The 17,266-nt window shown below is 36.8% G+C and overlaps 4 protein-coding genes and 1 pseudogene across 7 annotated transcripts; 2 read left to right on the forward strand and 3 right to left on the reverse strand.

Annotated features, from left to right (window-relative positions):
• Positions 1 to 2,823, reverse strand: LOC106422688 (flavin-containing monooxygenase FMO GS-OX-like 9). Its single transcript, XM_013863462.3, has 7 exons — positions 2,169 to 2,823; positions 1,986 to 2,056; positions 1,754 to 1,912; positions 1,572 to 1,654; positions 751 to 886; positions 481 to 654; positions 1 to 398 (listed from the first exon to the last, which is right to left on the reverse strand). Exons 1-7 carry the CDS (start codon positions 2,740 to 2,742, stop codon positions 216 to 218), a joined length of 1,380 nt encoding a protein of 459 aa, XP_013718916.2. The 5' UTR covers positions 2,743 to 2,823; the 3' UTR covers positions 1 to 215.
• Positions 2,824 to 6,427: 3,604 nt separating this feature from the next.
• LOC125581570 (uncharacterized acetyltransferase At3g50280-like) lies at positions 6,428 to 8,217 on the forward strand. The gene is made up of 2 exons (XM_048747242.1): positions 6,428 to 7,100; positions 7,275 to 8,217. The coding sequence occupies exons 1-2, from the start codon at positions 6,597 to 6,599 to the stop codon at positions 8,154 to 8,156; spliced, it is 1,386 nt and encodes a 461-aa protein (XP_048603199.1). The 5' UTR covers positions 6,428 to 6,596; the 3' UTR covers positions 8,157 to 8,217.
• On the forward strand, positions 8,217 to 10,126 carry LOC125581573 (annotated as a pseudogene).
• On the reverse strand, positions 9,900 to 12,325 carry LOC106422681 (plant intracellular Ras-group-related LRR protein 7). The gene is made up of 10 exons (XM_013863456.3): positions 12,014 to 12,325; positions 11,469 to 11,538; positions 11,324 to 11,370; positions 11,132 to 11,240; positions 10,956 to 11,041; positions 10,787 to 10,877; positions 10,616 to 10,701; positions 10,428 to 10,514; positions 10,216 to 10,345; positions 9,900 to 10,125 (listed from the first exon to the last, which is right to left on the reverse strand). Exons 1-9 carry the CDS (start codon positions 12,119 to 12,121, stop codon positions 10,235 to 10,237), a joined length of 795 nt encoding a protein of 264 aa, XP_013718910.1. The 5' UTR covers positions 12,122 to 12,325; the 3' UTR covers positions 9,900 to 10,125; positions 10,216 to 10,234.
• A 285-nt stretch (positions 12,326 to 12,610) lies between these two features.
• LOC106380515 (diacylglycerol kinase 1-like) lies at positions 12,611 to 16,594 on the reverse strand. 4 transcript variants are annotated; one of them, XM_048747229.1, is made up of 8 exons: positions 16,453 to 16,594; positions 14,670 to 15,993; positions 14,206 to 14,572; positions 13,846 to 13,922; positions 13,582 to 13,701; positions 13,341 to 13,505; positions 13,118 to 13,255; positions 12,611 to 13,030 (listed from the first exon to the last, which is right to left on the reverse strand). In XM_048747229.1, the coding sequence occupies exons 2-8, from the start codon at positions 15,825 to 15,827 to the stop codon at positions 12,881 to 12,883; spliced, it is 2,175 nt and encodes a 724-aa protein (XP_048603186.1). In that variant the 5' UTR covers positions 15,828 to 15,993; positions 16,453 to 16,594; the 3' UTR covers positions 12,611 to 12,880. The 4 variants fall into 4 exon arrangements, with proteins under 4 accessions (XP_048603186.1, XP_048603195.1, XP_048603196.1 ...); XM_048747238.1 differs by having other exon boundaries at positions 16,469 to 16,556; XM_048747239.1 differs by having other exon boundaries at positions 16,373 to 16,553.
• Between the last annotated feature and the right edge of the window lie 672 nt (positions 16,595 to 17,266).

Consider the following 17,266-nt stretch of genomic DNA (forward strand, 5'->3'; position numbering starts at 1 on the left):
TACATCTTTCTTAACAAGGATCTCCATTGATTTTTGGTATGTTACTATCACTGTATCGAAGGAAACAAATGTATAAATAATTAAATACAAAAATATCAAACAAACCATAACGAACCAAACTAGATAAAAAGGAAGAAAGAGAGGTCTTTCTTTGTAACGTACTAACGTAACAAAATAATTTAACAAAACAAAGAATACATAACAAGAGAAGAGTTTCAAGAATTGAAATTTGTAAAGTGAGAGCTTTGCATAGCTTCTTGAAGGAGTTCATGATCATCCCAACAATCACGATACGTCTCAAGATTTTCTTGTGAATTGTCGAGAGCAGACAAACAAAGTAGTTTTCTCCATTCTTCCAAATGCGGAAAGCCAACATAATCTGCATACTTGTCGCAATACTATATAGCAAAAAAAAAGTTTAAAATTTTATCATTAGGTCATAAATAAAAAATTAAAAACGTGTTTAGAGGGTTTTATTACTGTGAAATCAGCAATGTCGTGAGTGTTGTGTTTAGGGACACCAGCGAGATCTCTTGACCGGTAAAAGTCAGCGACAGATTGCAACATTTGGTCGGAAGAAGGAAGAGATAACTTTCCAGACAATACTTGTGCTATCCATTTTGCTTGTGCTTCAAAGAATGGGAACCCTATTAACTGCAAAGCACCAAAAAAAGAATATTTTGAGAAATTATAAATCAAGATTAATCTGTTGAAACAAAATAAAATAATTAAAAGTGTAGAGAGAGAGACCTTTCTAGGGATACCGACAAAGGAGAGAGAAGGGGAGAGAGGCGGAGGGAAAGTATGTTCGAAGAGTGGACCGACTCTATCATCATCCACTTCTACTCTTCCTTTACTCTCAAGAAATGGAAACTTGTACGAGTACCTGTTTTTTTATTCAAAATATAATTAAATAAATACGATAAAATGTTTTTAAAATGACAAAAATCTATTACTACTGTAGAGTATAACAACATCATGTACCCAAGAACTAGGGAACTGAAATTAATTGAGATGAACAATGTGAAAAATCGATTTGTAGCCCACCCAATACGACATTATAAAGTCCCACATCATGATTAAAAGTAAACTAGCTAATAGTTTAGTTTAGTAGTTATCGACAACATAGCTATAGGTTCAGTAATTTATATATATATCGACATTATTTTAATCAATTTGATTTTCTAGTAGAAGAACTAAGATATAAGTTACGCATTATCATGCAGATTCAAATGATCAACCATACTTTAACGTGTTTGGACGTTTTTCTCATTTTTGTTTATTGATTATAGTATTACAACTACTTATGATGTCGATGAAGACCTCGTTACTCCCAAAAAGTCATGGTCAATTAAACTGAACTTAACGCTTAATTAATTACGACTAAATCACTACCGAAGGAGCCATCATCACATGTTTGTCTTACGTAACAGAAACAAAAAGTAGTAATTTAGACTATTCGTCATCTTGCATGAAAGAAACACATGGTGCTTTTTTACGCTTAATTTGTTATATATGCGTGAATTTTGGTTTTGTAATCATATTAAACAATATATAAAGATGAGTCTTACCCGGTGCAGTATAAAATTGTATCAGCGACGACCCAAGATCCATCCACAAAGATGACTCTCCCATCATCTTTTAAACATTCAATCTACCGAGACAAAAAAATCAAAGAAAAAAAATATTTTTAATCTAAATTTACACATACTAATTTAATTTAGCATAGCATGGTATATTAAGTAATCAGAACCTGTGGTTGAAGATGAAGGTTTGGGTATTTGGAAATGACTTTGGAAAGTCCAGAAGTTATGTCAAGTGACTTGGAACTTAAATGAACTTCCTTTGCCACTTCCACAAGCTCTATTGATATGTCTTGTCCACTCATTGAGTTCCCAACCACCACCACTACCTATCACCACCATCATCATACATCACCAAATTTAAACTAAGATCTATATATAAAGAGGGAGAGATTTAATCACCTCATTACGAAATGGATCAGGCACCCGGTAAACATGGCTATGAACTTGCTTTCTTTTCCAAGAATCCATTCCTATAATCAATCATCAAAGAACCAAAATCAATAAACGGACCTATACTATAGTCAAATAATTAACATGATGTGAACCACTACATAACGTTTGAAACCAACGATAGATATATACCTTTTATAGAGGGCAATCTAGGGTGAGAGTAGTGACCAGTAGCAACAACAACAGCATCAAAGATCTCTTCAGTGACCTTACCACTTAGTTTCTCTTTACTTCTCACAATCCATCTCTTCACATCTTCATTTTTATCTTCTTCCCCTACAAACTCAACCCTGACATTAAACCTAATCATCTCTCTTACCCCAAAAGCTTCACTAAAGTCCTTAAGATACAACCAAAGCTCCTTATGCCCTGGAAACCTCCTCATATCTCTCCCTTTCTTCGCTAGAAATGGAAAATCCGAATAACCCATTATCTCTCTCGGTGAGGTTAGCCTCAAGGAAGAGTAAATGCTGCTATGGACCTTAAGTGCACCATTAGTAGGAACACTTCCTAAAGGATCTTCTTCTTTCACGTTTGGTTGATACAACCATTGACCTCCTACGTCGTTGTTTTGCTCCATCACCACCACTTTGTGTCCTTCTTTTCTTAGCTCCCTTGCCGAGACTAGCCCAGACGGTCCAGCTCCAATCACACACACCTTCTTTGATCGGCTTCTTGATGCTTCTGATAATGTGACCGAAACCATTCTTGTTAATTTAAGAAAAGATGGATTTAGTAGTATGCCTTTTTTTATTTGGTGTTGTTGTGTAGTCTCGCGTGGGATGTTGTATTTATAGTTGAAATTGGGACTCTTCTTTTTGTGAGGTAAATTAATTAAGACTTCCTCACTACTACTACTCGATACGTCTTTTTCTGTTTTCTCTACTTTTTTCTTGGTTATATAATTATTTCACATAAATATTCATATACTTTAATTACATGGTTGCAGATCTCTTAAATAAAACTACTCTGTTTATTTGTTGGAAAAGTAATAATTTAAGAGCAGAGCCGGTACTAGTAATTAAGTGCTAGAAAGCAATATAAAAAATTATGGTCAGAATCTCTCGATCCACAACCTGTAACACATATAAGATCAAGCCAACCACTGGTACTGAGAACTTTCTGTCCATATGTGACCGTTTAAGATCATAATATTTGGTGGCCGGAAGCACGGCTTTCTTCATTTTTTTGAACGTCGCACGGCTTTCTTCCAAAGCCAGCTCTATTTAAGAGAGAAGACGTACATGACAAAATCAGAGGTGGCAGACTATTTGTAACTTCTTTTCAAGAATGCACACACAATACGAATCTCTTAAATTCGAGTGGCATGATAATAATGTAATAGGAACAATTCATTATAACCTCTCTTCGTCTTATCATATATATTATATAATAATACTGATAAAATCTTAATTCTAGATGTTATCAGTTTTCGACTCTTTCTCTAATTTGTGCATGAAACTATCTCCAGTGTTTTCTCTTAATACAGAAATTGACTCAATCTTTAGTCAAAAAAAAACTAACTCAATCTTCAAAAACAACTCCAAAAACAAAGTTAGTATATGGGTCCCAATTCCCAAACTGATTTTCAATCATAAACTCTGACCGATCCACCGATCCACCGATCGATATGACTATTTATTTACGTCGCATGTGGGCTCTAAATCAAATAGTTTCGATTTTTTTCCTTTTAAAAGTAAATTTAAAGACAATTAAAAATCATCATTTCCCTTTGGAAACAATTTTAGTATTCTATATCATTGCTTCGGCATTTGATTTCTATTTGTTGTAAAAACAGTAACTATAACTAAACTAGCTATCATAGGAAGTTGCATGTGTTAAACCCTCACAAGATGTAACATTTTTTCGAATGAATTTTAAAATAATATACATATATATATATAATTTTATTATGTAGGCGAATTTTAATACAAATTCCTTACTAGAAAAAATATGCATAATTTATTTTTGTTCCATACTTGATACATAAAGTTTTTAGTGTTTTCACCTCTCATCCAACAAAATTAGTATGAGTCAGCGACTGATATCAATTTAAAAATTTATTAAAATAAGAAAAAGTGAAACAAAAGGTAAGTAAACCCTTTCCCCCGAAGTTAAAAGAAGAGAGGTGAAAATAGTCTTGAGACGCACAACAATGGCTATTGTGTCCCTCTTAATCAAAGTAATCCTTGCTGTTAAAAGTTGTACTTAGGGTTTGTTGGAAACATTACCAACCTATCTTGACAAAAATATACTCCAGTATATTAAGATATGATCATTTAATTCTTTTACTCTTACATAAATACGAGTATTTGTATTAAATAACTATTAACCTTAAATTTACTACGTAAATATATACTTTTTAATTTACAAAAACACTTGTGTTCTGAGTTTTGAGCGTGTTCTTAGAACCATTTTACTTGTGTGGATTTGGTGTAATTTCTAATGAATTTCACATTCAACTTCTCGTGTTTAATTTCATAAATTCGTTTTTTTCTTCTGCCTTTTGTTTATATAACTCATTAACTTGTTTCAATAATGCGTTTGTCCTCGTTATTATCACAAGGATTATCTTATAAAAGACTATTAAGATGTGTGTTACAAAAAAAAAAAGACTATTAAGATAGCTAACGATTCTGCACCTTTATTGGTAGTATTCAGATCTTGTCTGCCTTCTATAATTCAAAATCCGAGATCTTGATTTAAGTATTTTTAAAGCTCATGGGCTGTAATATATATATACTACTAAGATCTATATATTGGTTGCACATGTGGTTCTGATAGCGAAGATATGCATGAATACTGCTGATTCATTATTTAAAGTATCTTAAAGGCTCATGGACTGTAATATACACTACTAAAATCAACTGGTTGCACATGTAGTTCTGATAACGAAGATAATGGATGAATATTATTGATTGGTATTTTATTTTTCTTGGTTAGGGCATCTCCATCTCCACTCTATTTTTTTCTCTAAAATGAAGTAAAAGTGAATATGGAGTAAAAAATGCTCCAACCCAACTTCATATCTCACTCCATAATGAAATTTACTCCATAAATGGAGTAATCTAATTTTTTTTATTCATCACTCCATTATGGAGTGAGAAATGGAGTAGGGTTGGAATAATTTTACTCCATTTTAGAGGAAAAAATAGAGTTTCACATTGGAGATGCTCTTACAGTTTATTGTTGGTATGTTAATGTATATAATTACATATGTGAATATCTTAAAGGCTGATATGGGCCCCCACATGTAAGAGGAATCCTTAAAGGCAAGATAACATCTACAATAATTTCATTGGGCTCTTAAACTAATGTAGTGAAATGATGATTCTCTTGTGAAATTTTGAAAACATGGGACCACTTTGCTTCTTCGACAAGAAACTGACGAGAGCAGAAGCTTCTAATCCAAGCAAGCCTGAGAAGTTTGGCCATACAGAGATACATACACTTCGTCATATCAAACTCTTCAAAAAGTCATTACAGTTTCTTCTCGGCAAAGTTTGTTTTGTGTCACTGAAAGGCCAATTAACTGACAACTTGGTTGGATCATTAACCAGGGCCTCGAGCCTTTGTCATTAGATGTGAAAATATGGAAATTTACTTGAGAAGATCCTTTTTAGAACTCTTGCTCTCGCTGTTCCTTGAAGCAGCTGCTTCTTCTCCAGCACACTATTACATCTGTAGGGTTCATCAATCTCAGTCTTCACCTCTCTGTTCTTTAGATAACATCAAGATTTTCCTTCTTGACCATCATCCGTACACCGTCTAAGTCACTCGGACTAGTAGTAGTACTCTTGGTTTCACTTCTATTAGCACGTAAACCATCGCAAGATTTGACAAACCTCATGACTAGCAGCAGTATCTCTGTTTTATATACCACACCCATACTTTCTGGCCCACAAAATAAGTAACACATAGTTGACAATATTAACTCTAGACTTAGCCTAATACAACAAAAACAAACACAGAGATTTTTAACTAGGTAAATCAACAGTAAGTTCTAACAACTTATTTGCCTTGTTGCTTGTTTTTTATTTTCCCATGTTTTCTGCATTTTATCATATGCAATATGTTTGACAAAAAATAATAATCATATGCAATATAATATCAAAGATGAGAAGACTCCTGTTGTCTAAAAATCACCAGTTCAGGGACGTGTCTCTATTGGCTGAGGCTCAAAGACTTGTCTCTTTCTTAGGCATACATCGTGGTCTCTTTATCACACCACTTCTAGAAGCATTTAAAAGACTTTGGCTTCTTGCTTCTTCGTCTTTAAATGTGTTTTCTTTTCTTTTTGAAACACTTGTCTTTAAATGTGTAATAATGGTTTCGTTGTATAGTATGTTCTGTTTTTTTTTCTTTTTGCCTTTTCCAAGTTGGAAAGGACGATAGAAGAAAAATCCTAACGTGTAATAACTACTACACATTTAAGTTAAGCATTCTTGGTCACTCATTTCAACCGTATAACAAATCATCTTTAATGTAAATAGTTTCTCGTGTAATTATTATATACCGACCTTAGAAGAAGAAAATCAAAGAAGAAGTGAAAGAAGCAAAATGGTTTCTTCTTCTTCTTCTTTATCTGAGGTAAAGATTATCTCAGAATCCTTCGTTAAACCCAAAACCTTCCCTGAAAAATGGAAAGAGCCATACCATCTATCACTATTGGATCACTTCTTGCTCTCTTTGCATTACATCCAAAAGGGTCTTCTCTTCCTCAAACCATCAACACCATCTGAGGAGTCTGATGATGCAATCAAACCACAAGACTTCATGGAGACTTTGCTGCAAAAGCTCAAAGACTCTCTAGCCACAACTCTTGTCCAATTCTATCCTCTAGCTGGTCGCCTTTCGACTTGGAAAACCGACGATGCAAGTTCCTATTCTGTGTTTGTGGATTGTAATAACAGTCCTGGAGCTGGATTTATCCATGCCAAATCTGATCTAAGTGTTGGAGATATTGTTGGGTCTAAATATGTTCCTTTGGTTGTTCAGTCTTTCTTTGATCATCACAAAGCAGTGAGTGGTGAAGATCACACCATGAGTCTCTTATCAATAAAGGTACATTAGTTCTTTCTTGTGTTTTCAATATAATTAACAAATGATAACGGCTTATAAATTTTTGGTTCGGTTTTGGGTCGGTTCAGATTTTCGGATTCCGGTAAAATGCCTAGGCAGTAGGCCTAAACAGGTTTATAGTGATAAATGCTGATGTTGTTTATTTGAGCTGTGTAGGTAACAGAACTTAAAGATGGAGTGTTCATAGGACTGTCTATGAATCATGCACTTGGAGATGGAAGTTCCTTCTGGCAGTTCTTTAACTCTTTGTCAGAGATTTTCAACTCACAAGAAGAAACCATTAGTAACAAACTACTCTGTCTCAAGAATCCTCCAATCTTCCGTGAAATGTCTGGTCCTATTTGCAGCTTTCCCTTCACTCAACCTGATGAGTCCATTCGTGGAACCGAACCTCCGGTTTTAAAGGAGAGAATGTTCCACTTCTCATCTGAAACAATGAGAACACTGAAAGCAAAGGCAAATCAAGAGTGTGGTACAACAACAATCTCTTCTTTTCAGTCATTATCCGCATTTGTATGGAGAAGCATTACAAGAGCAAGAAAGTTACCAAATGATCAAGAAACTACTTGTAGGCTAGCTGCAGGCAATAGATCAAGAATGGATCCACCATTGGCCAAGAACTACTTTGGTGTGTACATCTCTCTAGTGAAAACGACTGCTAAAGTAGGTAACCTCTTAGAGAATGAGTTTGGATGGGCTGCTTTGAAGTTGCATCAAGGTGTAGTTGAACACACTGACAAGAAGATCTCTTCAGACATGGAGCAATGGTTGAAGTCTCCTTCTAATAATCGATTTTTTGATACAAACATAGTTCATATGGGAAGCTCACCATGGTTTAACAAGTATGGAAGTGAGTTTGGGATGGGGAAAGCGGTTGCGGTTAGAAGCGGTTATGGCAATAAGGTTGATGGGAAGGTATCAGCTTATCCGGGAAGAGAAGGTGGAGGAAGCATAGATTTGGAAGTGTGTCTTCTTCCAGAGTTTATGGAAGCTTTAGAATCAGATCAAGAGTTCATGTCCCTTGTCTCTTCTTCTTGATCCTGTTAGCTTCTGTTTGTTGTCTGATCTTTATTTTAAGTTACATTTCTTAGCATTACCATGAAACAGCCTTTAATTATTATAATAAGATCAATAAACTTCTCAAGAGTAAACAAAGAAAGAAACAAAAGAGACATTGAAAGAAACAAAAGAAGCAAAATGGTTTCTTCTGCTTCATCATCTGAAGCAAAGATCATCTCCCAATGCTTTGTCAAACCCAAAACAGTATCTGAAACATCAAAAGATCCATACAATTTATCACCAATGGATCATGTGATGCTCTCATTCCAATACATCCAAAAGGGTCTTCTCTTTCTCAAACCATCTGATGGTGCAATCAAACCACAAGACTTCATGGAGACTTTGCTGCAAAAGCTCAAAGACTCTCTAGCCACAGCACTTGTCCATTTCTATCTCCTCTCAGGTCGCCTCTCCACTTCGGTAACAGACGATGCAAGTTCATATTCAGTGTTTGTGGACTGTAATAACAGTTCTGGAGCTGGATTTATCCATGCCAAATCAGATCTAAGTGTGGGAGACATTGTTGGGTCCAAGTATGTTCCATTGGTTGTTCAATCTTTCTTTGATCATCACAATGAAGTGAAGGCCAAGGTCATACCATGAGTCTCTTATCAATCAAGGTACATGTACCTTAGATTCAAAGTAAGTTACATTATATATATATATCAAACTCATATAATATTTTTTCTAGTCCTATAGGTAACAGAGTTGGTAGATGGAGTTTTTGTAGGATTGTCTATGAATCATTCTATTGGAGATGGAGTTTCCTTCTGGCATTTCTTCAACTCTTTGTCTGAGATCTTCAGTTCTCAAGAAACCATTGACAATAACATCAAACTGTTTTGTCTCAAGAATCCTCCAATCTTGAGACAAGTGTCCACCGGTTCTGTTTACAGCCTTCCCTTCAGTGAATCTCCCAAGTCAAACCCTCAGTTCCAGACACAGGTTTTGCAGGAGAGGATGCTCCATTTCTCATCAGAAGCAGTGAGATCTTTGAAATCAAAGGCGAACCAAGAGTCCGGAACAACAACAATGATCTCTTCTTTGCAGTCTTTAACCGCATTTATATGGAGAAGCATTACAAGAGCAAGAAAGTTACAAAGTGATCAAGAAACCACTTGCAGGTTTGTTGCTGACAGTAGACCAAGAATGGTTCCACCACTGCCTATGAACTACTTTGGTGTGTACATCTCTCTAGTGAAAACGACTGCTAAAGTAGGTAACCTGTTGGAGAATGAGTTTGGATGGGCTGCTTCAAAGCTGCATCATGTTGTGGTTGAACACACTGGTGAAAAGATCTGTTCCGAGATGAAACGACGGTTCAATCCTCCTTATGCTTTGCCATCTGAGACGTTTTACGATCCGACCATTGTTCATATGGGAAACTCACCGAGGTATGACAACTACGGATGCCAGTTCGGGATGGGGAAAGCAGTTGCGGTTAGAAGCGGTTATAACGATAAGTATGATGGGAAGGTATCAGCTTATCCTGGAAGGGAAGGTGGAGGAAGCATTGATTTGGAAGTGTGTCTTCTTCCAGAGTTTATGGAAGCTTTGGAATCAGATCAGGAGTTCATGTCCCTTGTCTCTCCTTCTTCTTCTGATTGATACGTTCTTTGTCTGATCTTTGTTGGTCGTTATGATGGTTTGCAGACATGTTTCAACTACTGTGTTCGGTTCTCAATTTCAGAGTATTCAAGACAGAATAGAACACACTTTAAATCACGCTTAGCACCGTCACCTCTCAATAAAAAGGGCAAGAATCACTTTGCCATGTTATATGTATAACTATAAACACACATACAAGAGATACATACACACACATACACGCCTTCATGCCTATGTGTACATAAGAATTTTAGAGTCACAATAACACAGATTCTTAAGAGAGAGTGTTGTACAACAATGTTTCTTACACAAAACGTTGATCCTCATTCACCAATCCGACCTTCAGAAAGAATAAAAAAACTTTATGAGATCAGTGAAGCATCAATAGAGATTTTACCAGATCTATCATCTATATTCTGAATCAACTTACCAACTAAAGACAGTAGTACTCATTTATCAACGCCTACATCGAGTCCTTTAGAGCTGATCATCACATTCGAATCAATTTGCTTATCAAATTTCTTCTTTCTCCTCTCTTCAAATTCTTGGTATCCTTCCATCTATATACATTTACACCATTGTTCTGTTACACACAACACAATCACAAGCGTGTTTTTTTAGGTTGCAGAATAAACTACTTACCAGCTGAAACTCATCCATAGAAATGGGATTGTTATGGAGAGAAAGATTTTGCAGACTCTTGCAATCTTTCAGCAATCCATCTGGAATCTGAAAAAAAAAATCGTAAATGTTAAGAGATTCACAGTAATAAGATAGAAATGATTTAGTAAATCCTAAAAAGGTTTAAAGGTGAAGAAACAAAATAACACCTGCTTCACTTGATTATTGTCTAAGCAGAGAGACTTTAACTGAATCAGATTGCAGAGTGATGCAGGGAGCTCCTCAATGACGTTATCTGCAAGGCTATCCCAAATCACGATTAGGCTTTCGAGAAGAAACAACCACAACAGCAAATAGATTCAATGAAACTAGAAACATACCATTAGCCTGTATTTCTTCCAAAGAGGCACAGCTCCCTACTGATTCTGGAAGTGATTTCAACCTGTTGTTCGAGACATTCAACAGCACTAGCTGCATTTGATAAGAGAGAGCCAATTAATCAGAGACCTTGAGCTATATAGTTTGCAGGGTACATGAAGTCAAACGTACATTGCGCAAACTACCGATAGTATCAGGCAAGTATATGAGCATATTTCTTGAGATTGATAGTTGCTCAAGCCTTATCAACTGACCCACTGCAAAAAAAAAAAAAAAATAACAAATAATAAATACACAAAATCGTTTTAAGATAGATACATTGTAATAAAGAGAGCTCTTGTTGTTACATTCATCAGGCAAACAGCTAATGCGGTTTCCATCAAGCATCAAAACTTTGAGAGATTGAAGTTTCCCAAGGTTCCCGGGAAGACGCTCAATTAAATTATCAGCTATTAACTGCCAATAAGATTAAAGTTTGAATCATCAACAGTTTCAGAAGATCAATGATAATGTACAAGAGATTCAAAGCTGTCTCTCACCAGACGCTGCATATTGATTAACTTGCTAACTTCTGCAGGAACATCCGCTGCATAAATGGTGAAAAAAATAACAAAAGCCTTATCAACTACAACTCTGAAACACAATAAAAAAAAAGATAAAGACTTTTGGTGAAGAAGGACATACAGATCTTATTGTGTGTTAGATCGAGTGTTCGTACCGCTCTCTCCATTACAATCACTTCATCAGGAAATGTCTGCTCAACAAAAAAAAAAAAAACAAATCACAAACGAGACATAATCAGCTAAATCCTGTCTAAAATCCCCAAACATAAACCTTAAAAACAAATTCTTATGTCAAAGTTTGTAACTTTTCATCTAATCAAACTCTCTCAATCATTTCATATATACAGATAGATGCCAAAAACAGTTTTTAGCAATCAATTTAATAAGTTCTTCCATACATAATCAGCTAATCTTGTCTAAAATCCCCAAACATAAACCCTAATACAAAATCTTATGCTGCATACAGTGCCAAAACAGTTTTATCAATCAATTCAATAGATTCTTTCAATACATAATCAGCTAATCATGTCTAAAATTCCCCAAATATAAACCCTAAAAACAAAATCTTTATGCTGAAATTCATCAGCCAAGCAATCAAAGTTTGTGACTTTTCGTCTAATCAAACTTTCGAAATCATTCATATGAATACAAAATCAGATTCTTCACCTTTAATTTGGAGTCACGAAGCCCAATAATGCCGGTGGATCGCCACCGTGCCATCCGGCTAGCCTTTGAACCTCCTCCTCCTGCTGTATTGCTCGCGCAACACCCCATCTTCGTGCTTCCGATTCTTCACCGATTCTAACGCAGTTGAATTGATAATATTATTACAAAGAGAAGAAAAAAAACTAATATTGTAATGGAAAAATCTCGAAACCCAGAAAGTTTCAAAGGAATCGGATGAGCTCAAAGGGAGGATAGGAGATCGATTGGGTTAAAATTATACGGATTTTTTAATCGAGGTTTTAGGTGAGAGTCAAGGTCTCTCGTGGGTTATATATTAAAAATAAGCCAAGTTGGAGGACCGAAAAATAAATATAAATTGGAGAAAGTTGTTGATTTTCTGTTACACCCACTTCAATGAGTTTGTTACATTTTAGACCTCTTTTTAGTTTTTATATACAGAGAGGTTTCTTGTTTACAAGATAACCAGTTAAATAATCACGGTTTTGTATTAAACCGAATTGTACTATGTGATTAACGCTAATGCAGTTTCAAGATGGCATGTATATAGAAGAGAAAAGAAATTCTGGAGATGTAATATTATAAAAAAAAAGATGATAGATAATTTAACAAGTTTTGTATCAGTTCCACACATGACTTTATGGCACAACACGTTGAGAACAGCCAAAATTCTTGGAACCAGGTTCCATTTTCTTTTTCTTTTTTTTCCTAATTCCACACATAACCCGCTTTTTCATTCAGCGGATTTGACATGTAAACACACACTTTAAAACTTCTATTAGACAGTGACTAGCCAATGAATCAATGATGTTTGGTTGCTGAAGAGGGAAGGTTTTTGTCTTTTCTTTTTCAGGTTAGCCGTAGAGCCATTTCTTGAAGCAGAGCTCGCTTCTGTGAAGCGTTGATCACTTCATTGGTTTCTGCATTTTCTAGAACATCTGTGATTATAGCCGCTGCGTGACCCAGTGGCTCCTCTGCGGCTCTCTTCAGCATGAAAGCCTGTTGCAAATGAAGATAAATGAGAAAAAACAAAGATCAGTTTCACACAAAACTAGAATCCTTAGTTAGGGAAGTGGAGTGAAAGACCTGGCCATGGTGCGATATGGTTAAGGTACACGGTTGTTGAAACCAAGGTTCTCCATCAATTTGCACAGGCAACGGCGCACAGAGTTGTATCTTGACTGATTGTCCTTGAGCTAACCTTCTAGCACGTGATAGCCCAACCTGATTATGTGAGGGAGAAACACAACTGATGTTAGTTTTACAAGATACAATGCAACTGGAACTTGTAAGATGATCATTATCACACCTGAAGTTTGCCAAGGTGCCATGTTCCAGATATACTCACGACTTCTACAATCTTGTCGTGCATAGATTGCGGATCAAAGTTTTCATATGTTTCATCTTCATTCTGCCACAAATCCACACCTCCCATGTAACTTCCGATGTTTGCAACGAGCACTCCTTCAGCATCCTTCAGAGATTTAGCAGAGATGTTACAGCCTTAACTATCATTTGTTTTTTCTTGTAAGGTAGTTACTGTGACTTACCTCAGGAACCTCGATTTCAACACCATCCACCTCAACACGAACTTGCCAGGGAAAATCTTCGAACGTTCTGTCCATTATACTCCTTGCACCTTCTCTAGCATATAGAACTTTGTTCATAAACTGCACATAGAGAGCATTCAAATGTCAGTTTCAAAGATTAAGTATCAACAGTACAGCTTCTCTACAATAATCCCAGTTAAATAGTATGACTAATGAGTCCTGAGGCTATATTAAAATTTCATCAATTCAGGTTTCTTTCGTCACCTGGCTATAAAATCTCTCTGGATTCTCCTCCCGTAGATTGTGAATATCAAGGGCAACCTTCGCATCACACCCAACACCTGTTAAGATTTGTAACGTGAGCCAAAATTTATAGGCTGCAGGTTTCAGGACAGCAGTCAAATCATTTACAAGGATCAAAAATACACAATGGCCATGGTTCAAACTAGACCTCAGGCATGGAGTTATTAAACGAGAGACTATATCCTTCTACAATTTTAATTATAAAGATTCAAATGCAAATGGTTTTAACCCAAAGAAGTCCTGCTAAGAGTTTTTGCAAAAAAACGAAGCTGCAAACAAGAGCAAAGGAGTCTGGAACTGACATCAGATAGGTTAACTAACCTATATAATTGTTCATATATTTTGGTGGCTGGAGCTGCTTTCCTTGCTGATTCAGAATCGATACTTTCCAACGATCAAGGACAGTGACTGCTGCATGTTCAATGTTCTGTAATACTGTAGATAAGCCTCCTTGTCTCTCGACAGAACCCAAACCACCACCCCAGTTCAATACCCGGGCTAGATCATTCCCAGTTCCAGCAGGCAGGATAGCCACCGCAGGAGGAGAGACAAAATTCTGTTTATCTATGGCATCTAATACCCAACCAGCAGTGCCATCTCCACCACAGACAAGAACTCTAAAGTGAGGAACCTTCCTGAAGAGGAACAGTCCCACTTCTGGTCCCTGCGCTGAACTCAATTCACAGACCTGCACGAAACAACTCCATCAATAAACTTGAACACAATAACCAGTCAAAATGCATTGGAAAAGTCTACAGACATAACTGTGTGACTAGTTTACAAACCTGCACAGGATTTAGAAGAAGATTAAGGCGCTGACGAAGGGAATCACCTCGTTGAGCACCACTCTTTTTGTTAATGAAAACCAACAACGGTCTTGCATCAGAAGGCAAATCAGCTAGCTCATACTTAAGTTTCGACCTTAGTGCCTGATGTTCATCTTTCTGGCCAAAAGACCCGCTTCTTTTAACACTGGGCTTCTTCTCCAGCTTGCCATTGCTATCACTGTCCCCGTGAGAGGAACCTCCATTCATAACGCTCCCTGAATTTTCCAACACGGCATGGGTGCCATTAACAGCCGGACCTGTATCAGCTGTGCTTTCCGTCGATTCATCACAATTGCTACCACTATTACCCGAATCCACTGAAGTTTCATTACCTTGCTTGTATTTTTTACTTTGACTCCTGATACTGGCACGGACGGTAGACGCAAGTTCATTTGCGCCATGCGTGATCGTGCTCAAAAACCCTCCAGATGGATTCCGAGTCAGTTCCTTAACATAAAGAGGGCACAAAATTAGCCTTCTAAGAGGGCCTAGATCACAAACGTCCCCTGTCTCACTCGACATATTACTGTGACAGTCGACATGGACAAGACGCTGACACCACAAGCAGCACCATATAGGCGAACCCCCGAGAAAGGAGCTACTACACGACTCGTCACAGTAGCTACAAAACGAAGAGTCATCAGTCTGATCAGCACCTTCCGTCCACCGCACCGCCCACTGGTGCACCACATGCTCATACCCAACCATGGAGACGCATTTGCAATCTTTAGGAGCACTTGACGAACAACTAAAATGCGCTGCTGCACCACAGATAGTACACCTGTGGACAAAAGTTTCAGAAGCTACAATCGTCTGCGACGGCGACATCGACTTCAAGCATACACAGCAGTTCAAGTTCTTGGCGCGAGATATAGAGTGAAGCTCCCAGCTATGTGGAGCAACGGGAGTCTTATGCCGCGCCTTTGGATTTTTCTTCGACCTGGCTATGGCTTTTGTCCAACTCAAGTTGATATTCCTTCTCCATTGGAAAGCAGTGTAGGCTATGGTGAGAATACCAACAAGAGCAGCAACAAAGCAAGAGAACATTACACCGCGAGACTCCACCATTTCAACTGGATTCTTGGAGAACATCCCCATTTCTCCATCGTCCTCCATCTATCTAACTTGCAACTCGAGACACGTGCCTGAAGTTGGAGCCAATCAGAAAGATTCTTGGCTTGGTCAGGTCCACACAGAGGAAATCAATATACTATACAGAGTCCATATCCTCATCATCCAGAGTACAATCACACTTTAACTATAGAAGACAAACTCCTCAGCCCTGTCAAGAAAAAACACGTGTCACTCAGCGAAACTTAAAAACAAATCACTTTCATAAGAGAATGAAAAAACACTATAAAACAAAAAAAAAAAAATACCAAATAAAATTGTTTGGTCATTAAAAATCAGCAAAGTTTCAAACTTTATTGATCGTACTTGACTCAGATTCAGTCTAAAATCAAACAGATGCAATTAAATAATCATACTTCGAATCCACCTTCCTACGAATTGTTCATGCTTAATACATCAATCTGCTCAATGCTCATGATCCTTCATACTCAATACAGCGACTCGAACTAAAAAACAAACCGTGATTCACAACAATCGCTAAAAAATCAATGAAAATCACAAAAGGGGATAAAATAGCAGGGAACCCTAACATCAAAACGCGACGGAGAAGAAGATGATCAGATGATAACGATAGAGATCGATCAAGCGAAAGGAGAGAACAAAAACAAACCCTAGAATCGACGCACCCAAGCACGAAGCTTTTCAGTCCACCGGAAAATTCCAAAATCCAAATTTTTTTCTTTTCTTTTTCGAAAGCAGATGCGCTTCGAGTTTATATATATTTTTAATTCGCTGGGTCTAAGTATTTATGAAAGTAGGCTTGGGCATTCGGATAATCGGTTCGGATCCGGGTCGGATTTTTTGGATTTTGAATATTTTAGAACTAAAGAAATTGGTATCATTCGGATAATTTAAAATTACGGTTCGGATACGGTTCGGTACCTATTGGATCCGGTTCGGATCCAGTTACATCCGTAGTAACCAAAATATTAACGGATTCGGTTCGGTTCTTTGAGTATACTAAACCATTTAACCCGATAGAACCAAATTTAATTCAAAAGAACCAAAAATATTCTAAATATCCGAAAAAACATAAACAAGATAACTAAAATTACAATATAATAAAATAACATAACCATTTTAATATAACCAAAACAAAGTTAAAATGAAAACAAGCATAATAGATTACTAGGATTATCTTAATTAAGGTTTAATTCGGATCTTTCGGATACCCGTACGGATCCCGGATAATATCCGTATCCGATTCGGTACCCGACCAGATTTTAAACCTTATCCGACTGGATATTTTCCTATATCTGAATCCGATCCAAAATCTGATTTTTCTGGTAATTACCGGTTCGGATCTTCGGATCTGGGAAATATGTCTAGGTCGAAAGGTTGAAAGATTCTGAGCGAGAAAGAGGGTTATAATCTAACACACGGCGTGGCCACGTAGGATAAATGAATCTCGGATTCGGGATACC

This window comes from Brassica napus, chromosome A2, assembly GCF_020379485.1.
Source record: "Brassica napus cultivar Da-Ae chromosome A2, Da-Ae, whole genome shotgun sequence".
NCBI classification, from domain to species: Eukaryota; Viridiplantae; Streptophyta; class Magnoliopsida; order Brassicales; family Brassicaceae; genus Brassica; species Brassica napus.